Consider the following 10,693-nt stretch of genomic DNA (forward strand, 5'->3'; position numbering starts at 1 on the left):
ATTACAGGCATGCACCACCACACCCAGTCTCAATTGCTGTCTCAATGCTCCCTAGAGGTGGGGCTGGCATAGCAGGCCCAGGGATCAAATCCCCAGCCCCTGAGACTGCTTGCAGGTGCTTTTATCTGATGAGCTATTTGGCTGGCCCTAAACCCATTCCTAATGAGTTAAAAGAAAAAATCTTCTACTAATTATAAGTGCCTCTTGGATTTAGGGTAAATTTTTGTGGCAAAGTCTCTAGAATATAATACTTTATTTAATTTTTGTTTTTTGTATTTAGTACAGGGTCTACAGGTTCTCACTACACAGATCGGACTCATAGTGATTCTCCTGTTTTCAGCCTCCCAAGTGCTGGGATTACAGGCACATGCCACCATGCCCAGTCTCAATCACCAGCTCAGCATGTCCCAGGAGTGGGGCCAGCAGTGCACACTGGGGATCGAACCCCAGTCTTAGAGTCTGCCTAAGCAGGCACTTTAATCCCCTGAGCTATCTGGCTGGTCCTATTTTTTTTTTTTTTTTCTGAGACAGGGTTTCACTGTGTAGTTCAGACTGGCCTTGAACTCACTTTGTAACCCCAAACTGGCTTTGCATTCCCAGTGATCCTCTTGCCTCAGCCTCTTGAGTGTTGGGGTTACAGCCATGCACCACCATGCTTGGCTCATAATCATACTTTAAAAGATAGATTTGAAGACATGATAAAAGATGTTAAAATGGCCAATAAGCATATGAAAAAATGTCTGGCTCCTCTAGCCATCAAGATGGATATTACTAAGTGTTGGCAAGCAAGGACAGAGAACTGGGACTATCATACACTGCTGGTGAAATGCAAAATGGTTTAACACTTTGGAAGACATCTTGGCAGTTTCTTATACATCCTTATGATGTAATCCAGCAACCGCATGCCTAGGTGCTTACCTAAGAGAGCCAAAAACATATATATATATATGAATATATTATATATAAAATATATATGTGTATATATGAGTGTTCATAGCAGCATTATTCAAGAGTCAAAAATTGGTAACATCCCAATGAGTACCAACTGATGAATAGATAAACAAAATGTATTTACATACACTCATACAATGGAATACTACTCAGCAATAAAAAGAATGGATTGATAAATCTTACAATTTGAGTGAACCTCAAAAACACTGTTGAGTGAAAAGAAGCAAAAATCAAAAGGCTATCCAGTGTCTGGGTTTACATACACAGCATTCTGAAATCAGACAATGGCTTTCTGGGATAGTGGGGAGAAAGGATTAACTATAAACTGATCCAAGAGAACTTTTTTTTTTTTTTTTTTTTTTTTGGTGGAACTGGGGATTGAACTCAGGTCCTTGCGCTTGCCAGGGAAGCACTTATTCCACTGGGCCATCTCCCCGGCCCCGATCCAAGGGAACTTTTTGGGATGGGAATATTTTGAGTGTCATGGTGGCTATGCAATGTACACAGCTGCTAAAACTTGTGAATTTTATAAATAAATTGCCTTAGTAACGCTGTTACAAAAATCTCAAGTATATGTGCATAAACGAAGTGACTATATCTCGTAATGGGATTTGGGTGCTTTTAACTTTTGTGTGCATGTGTGTATTTAGTACAGGGTCTACAGGGTCTACAGGGTCTCACTACATAGATCTGGACTCAGAGATTCTCCTGTTTTCAGCCTCCCAAGCATTGGAATTACAGGCATGCACCACCTCTCCCAGGCTCAATCAATATCTCAATGCACCCCAGGGGCGGGGCTGGCACTGCATACCGGTGATTGAACCCCGGCCGCTGCACTTTGCCTAAGCAGGCATTTTAGTCAGCAGAGCTATCTGGCCAGCTCTTAACTTTTTTGTCTTATCTAAACTTTGTAAAATTTCCACAATGATTAGGTAGTGCTTTTGTACACAGAGAAAAAAACCCAAGAGTAATTGGGTCATTCAATAGGGCATCTATTTTGAGGCAGTGTCTGTTACTTGTAATGAAGCCTACTTGGTCACCTTTTCCTCATCGATCTTTCCTCAGTGGCACTTCAGAGGGGTGAGCTGAGGAAATGGATGCAGAAAGGTACAGAGCTTAATAGCTATGCTGTGTCCCTGCAGCCCTGGGCTTGGCTCTCATCCGGATTTTGGGATGAATACACAGTAGGCTAATGATAGGGGGCTCTGGTCCACCTCTGCCAGCTCTGTCCTCCATTCCAACTGAAGTCAACTCATGCGTCCTCCGGGGCCCAGGTGAAAGTCCGCAGTCCAGGGCTGGGCAGACTGTGGTTTGTGGCCCTGGCGGCCCCTGCCTCCAGCTCACATTGGTCAGCTGAGTTTCGCACCATCTTGAGGAAGTCAAGAGCCCATTCATCCAGAGACCCGCAATGAGAATGGAAGCTCTTGTTGCGCACTGCACCGCAGGACACGGAGTCCCTCCAAGAGTCCTCTGGGGTGGAGACGCTCAGTGTCAACAGGCCTCTGGCCCTTCCACCATCACACTCTCAGTTCATCCCCAAACTCTCTGACCGTGAGAGGACAGTCACCTTGGGAGACCCAACATAGCCAGAGGCGGAGGATGGCACATTAGGAAAAGCCGCATGGTCTATCCTTGAGGGTCATGGTTGTATGAGACTCCCGACAAGGCCTAAATATTAGGCCAGAGGAATCCAGTGGGCATAATAAAGCTATAATGATGAAAACAGCTTCATAAAAGTACCTTGTGGGTGGAGGGTACAGGTTTTAGCTGCTCTAGACAAGAAGCTAAGCCCGGTGGGAGGAGGCTGAGAAGCTGAGGCAGACAGAGCATCAGACAGATCCCAGCTGTCCTTGGAGCCTCTGCTCTGTCACCCACACATGCCAAGTTGGAGAAATCTTGAAGTGCCACACATTGTTCACCATAGCCAAAAGGTAGAAACTAAGCAGATGCCCACTGAAGGACAAATGGATAGACGAAAGATGGAGTACGTGTGCAATGGAATACTATTCAGCCTTTTTAAAAAAGGAAGGGAATTCCAATACAGGCTGCAACATGGCTGAACCTTGATACCACTATGCTAAGTGAAAGAACAGTCACAAAGGACTAAATACAATTCCACTTTTTTGAGGTACCTAGAGAGTCCAAACTCAGAGGCAGTAAATAGAATGATGGTAACTTGGGGCTGGGAGGAAGGGGAGTGGGGAGTTACTCTTCAGTGGGTGCGGAGTGGCAATTTGAGATTGAAATGTTCTGGGAATGGGTAGTGTACTGGTTACACAACACTTCTGTTGCATGTATATTATCACATACACAAAGAACAAGCTCCCCACACCCCCTCCAGGCCTGCCGGCATCAAGTCTTATCTGTTACTCTTCAAATCAGTCTTGGAACAGGCAGGTATGGCCTCCGGTTTTTTTTAAAGAAGTAAAAATAGCAGCAACATCTATGAATGGTGAGTTTCGTGGGTTTATGGCAGTCACAACCTCTGTGGGCCTGGCATCTTTGGGGGTTAATACAGCAAGGGCATCGTGGTGGAAAGATTATTTGCAGGGTATCTCAGTCCCCTCTCACGCTCCCCCTGTACAGGTTGTGATTCTGGGCTAAAGGAGAAGAAACCTCTCGGGGGAGATGAGGGCTAATCCAAGACAGCTCCCAGGCACAGGGACAGACATTTGGGGTCTGAAATGGCCCTTGGGCCTATTTTTAGCGTCTAGACTCAGGATTCCTAAATAAACATCCAGCCACACTCAGGCCTATGTGGATCAGGATACTGTTCCAGCACCAGAGAAGAGGGTCATGCATGGTCACTCATAGGCAGGGTGACACACCCTGCCCTGAGACCCTCATCCATCCCTCTCAGACTGCTGGGCCAATATCCTGAGAAACCTTGGCAGCCTGCTCAGGACAAGGGTACAAACATCACACACAGCTAGCTCGGGCCGGAAATTACAAGAGCAAACACAATAGATTCTCATTTCCTTGCCCAAGAGCTTGGTTACCACGATTCTGACTTTTGGGTTCACTGCTAGGCAGAAAACCCTTGGGGAATTTCCAGCGCCCCTCCCCTGCAGTGCCTACCTTCCCTGAAAGGCAGGATGCAGTGTGCGAAGACTGAGCAGAAGCCTGGTTGGAATCCAAATCCTGCTCCTCTGTGGTCCTGTGACCTTGGCCATTTGGAACCTCTATTTCTTGTGGAGATGGCAGTAACAACATCTTCACCCTCACCTTGTATGAATCAAATGACACAGTGTCTGGGACATATTCAGACAGTAGAGTGGCCATGTATTTTCTTCAGTCCTTATACCCAAAGCTTAGAGTAGAATAAGTCGTGCTCGTAGACAATGACCTGGAACAGACTCACACATTATAGCTGATGGGAGGTGCACAGAGTATTTTCTTAGGGAAGGGCCAGGGCAGTGGTTTCAGCTACAGTACAGAGGGGTACCCCAACATACAGGCTCACAGCATCAAGCCACAGGTGAGCGTTCCTTCCTGTTTCTCTGCTGCCCCATTACCATCTATACATTTCACCACTTTTCCAGACAGCAAGGACTTTGAAATCTCCATCTGCAAGACTTTGGGCTAGTCATCTCTTCTCTCAGGAGTCTTCGGTTCTGCGTTTGTAGAAGGTGAGAAGAAAGCTCATTTGCAAAGTGGTGGCCCACCCCTGGAAGCTCAGCACTCTGGGAGGCTGAAGCAGGGGCATCTAAATTTGGGCCCAGCTCTGGCAACTTAGTGACTGCCTTAGTGAGACCCTGCCTCCAACTTTAAAAGGACCTGAGAGGGCTGAAGATGCAGCTCAATGTAAGGGTCCTGGGTTCAATCCTCTGTACAAAAAACTTCTATAAAACCCATTTGCAAAGCCTTGTGAGGATCCAGCGAGATGATGGCTGTCAGCTCCACCACACAGAAGAGTCTGGGGGAGCTTGGTTCTCGCCTCTTCCCTCACCAGCCTCTCTCTGGTGAGAATGAATCAGCCCATCCTGCCTGTGTGACCAAGAAGCATCCTGTCCCCTCTTCTAACTGCAGGCCAACTTGCAGCCCGGTGCAGGGCTCACATGTGCAGCAGGGAAAACCTCAGACGCTCCAGGCTGGCATGGTAGGGGGCAGAGGGGAGCAGCCCGGCCTCTCCCCAGGTAAGCCCTGGTGGGCCACCCGCCCGTTGCGCAGTGGGAAGCGGCCCGGTCTGGGGGCCCCACTGCTGGTGCCCGACTCTGAGGGCAGGCCCGAGTCGCTGGGCTGAACCTCCACCAAGACCCGCCTGCGCAGGAGCCCGGCAGGCCGCTCGGAGTAGGCAGCTCCGTGGTGCCCGCCGCAGGGCAACACGCAGAGCTGGGCGCGGAAGGCGGCCTGGAAGCCGCGGCGGAAGTTCTCATTGAAGTAGCCGTAGATGATGGGGTTGGCGCTGCTGTGGAAGAAGGCCAGCCAGTGCGCCAGGGGGAAGGCGTAGACGGACAGCAGGTGCAGCTGTGGCTCGCTGAGCTGAGCGTAGTCCACGAGCAGCAGCAGCGCCCAGAGTGGCAGCCAGGACAGCGTGAAGAACAGCGCCACCATGACCAGCATGTGCACCACGCGCGCCTTGCGCCGCGACGCCCGCCTGCCCTCAGTGGCCGCCTCCTCGCCGTCGCTAGCCGGGCCCGCGGCCTTGCAGAGCTTGCGCGCAATGCGGGCGTACATGACCACGATGAGCGCCAGCGGTGCCAGGTAGATGTGTGCGAAGAGCGCGGCGGTGTAGACCTTGCGCATGCCCTTCTCGGGCCAGGCCTCCCAGCACGAGTAGAGAGGATAGGAGCGGTTGCTCGCGTCCACCATGAAGTGGTGTTCCTCGCGCGTCACGGTCAGCGTGACTGCCGAGGGACACATGATGAGCAGCGCCAGGGCCCATATGACTGCGATGGTAACCAGCGCCTTCCGCAGGGTCAGCTTCTCCCGGAAAGGGTGCACGATGCAGCGGAACCTGTTGAACAGGGGGAGAGAGGCGGGGGTGTGGTAGGTTTGCTGGCTCGGGGCGGAGGAAGGCCACCCTCGGGAGGGCTGATGGGATGAGGACCTTTGACAGTCCCTGTGGCACCTCCAGCCAAGTCAGATGCTCAGATACTCATTAAGTGAGTCTGCAAGCAGATTGGTTTCTCACCTGGTAGGGAGGCAGCTCACCCTGCTAGGCCCTCCAGCAGCAGCATTGGCAGAGGGGACGAGGAAACCAGAGATTGGGGATGCTGAATCCTGCCTGCCTGCTTCTGGGGTAAACTGAGAGCTGGCAGCAACCAGTGGTGGGCGCTCTGTCCTGGAGAAGGCTGAGGGAGTGTTTCACCAACCATGGTAGCTGTTTAAGGCTTTCCCAGAAAACCCCTGGAGCTTAGGTGTGGCTGCACCTGTGCCGCCGCCCCCCCCCCGCCCCCATCTCCACTGTGTGAGGCCCGGTCTGCACTGCACAGTTCTTTGTTAGAACCTCTCAGCAGCAATCACTATTTCACCCCTTATTTACCGAGAGAAAACTGGGTCTCAGAGGGGAAAGCAGTGAGAGGCTAGACTTTGACTCTAGACCGTGCTCTGCTGTGTCACACAGGGCAAAAGGCAGTCAGGCTCAGGATACTGTGGTTCGATCCCCAGATCTTCATGCCTTTCCACACCTGCCCTTTAGGCATCCTGAGCCATTAAAAAAAAAAAAAAAAAAAAAAATCCTTGTGTCACATAGGGCAGTAGCTGTGAAGCCTTGCCTTGTGTTAGAATCTCCCAAAGCAGTTTAAAAAACAAACAACAACAACAACAAAAAACCTGTGCTTATTTGTTTGGGCAAGAATTACAAAGAAGGAGCCAGAGAGATGGCTCAGTGAAATAAGCGCTTCCCTGGCAAGTTCAATCCCTGGTTCTGCCAAAAAAAGAAAGAGAGAATTACAAAGCAGTCTAGTTAGGGGCTTTAGGGTTGCTTTTCTTTGAAAGCTCTTGGGGCGATTCTTGTGTGCAGCTAGGGTTGTGAACTTTGGCTAGAGGTGGAGGAAGTGGATATCTACACCCTGCAGCGTGGTTCAGAGGCCATTGCTCAACTGGTCTCCAGTGCAGGGGCTGGGACTTTCCCTCTCATCATTCTTAGGAGTGTTTAGATGACTGTACGAAGGAACAACTGAAGGGCCAATTACTTGAACCCTTTCTAACCCTCAGTATCCTTTGTCTGTAAAATAAGTCCACTAATATGGCCTGCTCTGTAGGGCTCCTGTGAAGAGGAAGTGAGATGGCAACAACCTGTGGACAGTTTGGATGCTTAGTAGTGAGAAAAAGCAGGGGCTCCTATTGCTTAGAAAGTCTCCCCTGGTCTACAGATGCCAAAAAACAGACACCTGAAGGGGAAGAGGAAGTAAAAAAGAAATTAAGATGTGTTATGTACATGTTCCAGCTTCCCATGATAAATGTAGTCAGTATGCCCTGCAAACATGTACTAATTTATTTTCTTTATTTTAGGGAAGGATCTACAGGGTGTTCAGAGTCTCACTACTAGATCAGACTCGTAGTGATCCGCCTGTTTACAGCCTCCCAAGAGCTGGAATTACAGGGGTGGCCACCACGGCCAGTCTTAATCAGTGTGTGTGGGGGGGTGTAGTGGCACACAGCAGGCCCAAGGATCGAACCCCCAGTCCTTGCAGGCACTTTAATCCACTGAGTTATTTGGCCGATCCTTAAAATCTTTTATAAAGCAGACACCTGATAGGTGCGGCAGTGCCTGCCAGTACTCCCAGGATTTGAGAGGCTGAGGCAGGAGTATCACTCCAAGTTCAAGGCCAATCTGGACTACATAGTAAGATTTTTTTCTCAAAAAAAACCAAAAACAAACAAACCAAAAACCCAGACAAGTAAGGTCCAGATGGTCAAACCTACTCAATGGAAGGGGAAATTGGCTGAGAGAGGGGATGGGACTTTCTTACAAAGTTACATGGCTCCTTACAGCAGAACCTGTGCAAGAACATAGGTATCAGGCTGGCTTCCAGCGTAGTCTTTCCACTCACTGGCCTGGGCTCCGCCCTCCTGCTCCCCTGTTTTCTACCCTGGCAGCACCCTCCCCCTTTCCCTCAGCCTGACTCAGGACTTGCTACTTCAGCCTCTGTGACCTCAACCTCCTTGGCTTTATAGCATTGCATACTCAAGACATTTCCAGAAAACAGCTCATTCTGAAAGCACGCAGCCCTGTCTATGAATGCAATAGTTGTCCATAGGTGAAGAGAACTGCAGAGTGGTCCAGGAGGGCTTCCTGGAAAGGGTGGCACTTAGGGAATACCCCAGACACTTCTGGAAGAGGTTGCACTCACCTAGGACTCAGCAACCATAACAAAACAAAGTTTGGGGGGAGGACATTCCACAATCACCCAGTTGGCCAGTTCTTTGCGGAAAAGGAAACTTGCTTCCTCATGCCACCTGCCTATTTCCTTGGGCCACAACAAACTAGGTTTGGTGTTGGCAGAGGTGGGGAGAAAATGGGAACACTAGACTCAAGAAAGGGCAGGACTGAGCCATGCTCATTTGAAAAGGAAACAAGGAAGCAGATATGGAAGAAATCAAACAATGCTGTCAGTGGCGCTCAGACTCTGCGCCAGGCCCTCCATGTAAGCCACATAGGCAGAAGTTCTCAGAAGTCTCCAGCCCTTAGACAGTGTCTTCCATGTATAGAAAAGAGGTTCAGAATAGCTAAGTGACTCACTCAACATTCTACAGTGAGGCAACGTTGAGAACAAAAACTACCTTGGACTGCTCAGCCTGCTTCCGGTCCCCTGCGAGAGCGCCAGCAGGAACTGCCTCGGCACTGGAGATGCTGAGCCGAGAGAGGCCCATGAACAGCCCAGTGCAGAGCGCTAAGGACAATGGAGTTGGCTCAAGCCTCCTTGGCCCCAGCTCAGTTCAGTCCCTCATCTGTGGCCTCCTGTAACATGTTTAGCAGAGAATCTGCTGGCCCCTGACACTGAAAGATCAGAACTGGCCGAGGAAGGTCAAGTAGGGGTTGAGAAAAAGCCAGGACTTCCAGGCCCAGCAAGCAGGCTGCAGGTGAGGATGAAGAAGCTGGGAGGAGACGCCCTCCCAAGCTGCCCTCCTGCCCTGGCTGTCTTGGCTCCGATGTTACAGGAAGCAGGATTTCTGCCACTCAGAACTAGGACTGCACCCTAGCTCCTCCAGGACCTCCAGGAATGCTATGGAATCTCCTCAGGAGCTACCCCCAGACCTGCAACAGGGAGGAGGTCCTTGTATCCCCAGAAGTCCAGAGGGCACTTAGCACCACAGCCTCCATGTTAGAGATGAGCATTCAGTCCCACCTATCACACCATGGCCCCAGCCTCCCAGCCAGCCCAGCACTGGACACAGTGGCACCCCTTGGTGCCCACCCCAGTAGTTCCTAGAAATCTCTCACCTTTCTACGGCGATGGCTACCAGTGTGAACACAGAAGCCGACACAGACATGCCTTGCACCAAGCCGCTCATCTTGCACGTGGCATTGTCGAAGGGCCACCCTGCAATGACAGAGGTCACCAGGGAGGGAAATGTGCCCACTCACTGACAGTTAGGACCCCTGAGTGTCTAAGTGAGGGTGGCTGAGGCTGAGTCTTTCCTCCTGTCCTGCTGGGGGTGGATCATCTGGCCTCTGCTCAGACACTTCCAGAACTGGGGAACCAAGCAGCTGAACCCAGCACAGGCCATTCCGACCAGTCAAGAGGTGGCCTCAGCATTGCCCTGCAATATCTCTCCATGAGCCCTTTGCCTGGCTTTCCATGCCTATCTCACCCTGGGTTCTGAGCCATTCCATCCTTACAACAACCCTACAACTGTCATCCTCTTTTTATGGGTGGGGAAATTGAGCAGATTCATTGGTATTCTCTTTGCCCCTAAATCACTATGGAGCAGTGATGAGTCAGGCCGAGGCCTGCTGGTCAGTGCAAGAAATAAGGACATTTAAGAAAACATAAACTCATTTTCTCATTTGTGCCAAGAAAATACTGGGAGGATAAATTAGCAAATAATGAAATTGTCAACGTGTACAGGGAGAATGTGAGAACAGGGTACAAATAACAGAGGGCTGAGGCACTTGAGATGACAGGAAGAACACTTTTTTTTGGCTATGTCTACACATCTCTGGCTTTTCAGAACCGCAGCAATGTTTCAGAAATGAAAAAAATCACTAAAATCTGTCTGAGTATGGGGAAACTTAAAGTGGAACACAAACCAGAACCCACATGATTGTATTACAAATTAATATTTAACCACAGTGGAGGGAGAAGGTTAGGCACTAACCCACGTAAGCGACTTTGTTTTATTTATTTATTTGGCAGAACCAGGGATTGAACTCAGGCCCTTGTGCTTGCCAAGGAAGCGCTTATTCCACTGAGCCATCTCCCCAGCCCCTCATAAGCAAATTTGGAAATCAATATTTCAAATAGTTTTGCTATTAGGCAAAAGAGGAAAGGAACCATGCACCAATTCTGCAGCCTTGTGAATAAATCCACAGTATTCAGTATTTTTCAGTATTCCTGAAAAAATGCGTGAAGTGGATCTAATTATGGGGAAAAGGGAAGCCCATGTCATTGATGCTACATTGATCAGATCAATCAATCTATTGTGGAAGAATAGAGCTAGTTTTCTTAGTGTCTGAGGAGTTGTAAATAAAGAGGAAAAGTTAAAATGCATCTTGTGGACTTCCGGGAACCCCCAGACCCAGTCCTAGCCCAGGTCAGGTGAGTGTGTGGAGAGCTTCCTGCTACCCTGCGCC

At 49.7% G+C, this 10,693-nt stretch overlaps 1 protein-coding gene across 1 annotated transcript in view; it reads right to left on the reverse strand.

The window, feature by feature from the left end:
• Positions 1 to 5,028: 5,028 nt before the first annotated feature.
• Npffr1 (neuropeptide FF receptor 1) overlaps positions 5,029 to 10,693 on the reverse strand; it is a 34,108-nt gene continuing 28,443 nt past the window's right edge. The window contains exons 3-4 of the mRNA XM_004623972.1: positions 9,341 to 9,440; positions 5,029 to 5,908 (exon numbers count right to left, since the gene is read on the reverse strand). Of these exons, the coding sequence (XP_004624029.1) occupies positions 5,029 to 5,908; positions 9,341 to 9,440 (980 nt within the window). The remainder of the gene's footprint in view (positions 5,909 to 9,340; positions 9,441 to 10,693) is intronic.

The sequence above is a fragment of the Octodon degus genome, unplaced genomic scaffold (genome assembly GCF_000260255.1).
Source record: "Octodon degus isolate 3935 unplaced genomic scaffold, OctDeg1.0 scaffold00005, whole genome shotgun sequence".
Taxonomy (NCBI): domain Eukaryota; kingdom Metazoa; phylum Chordata; class Mammalia; order Rodentia; family Octodontidae; genus Octodon; species Octodon degus.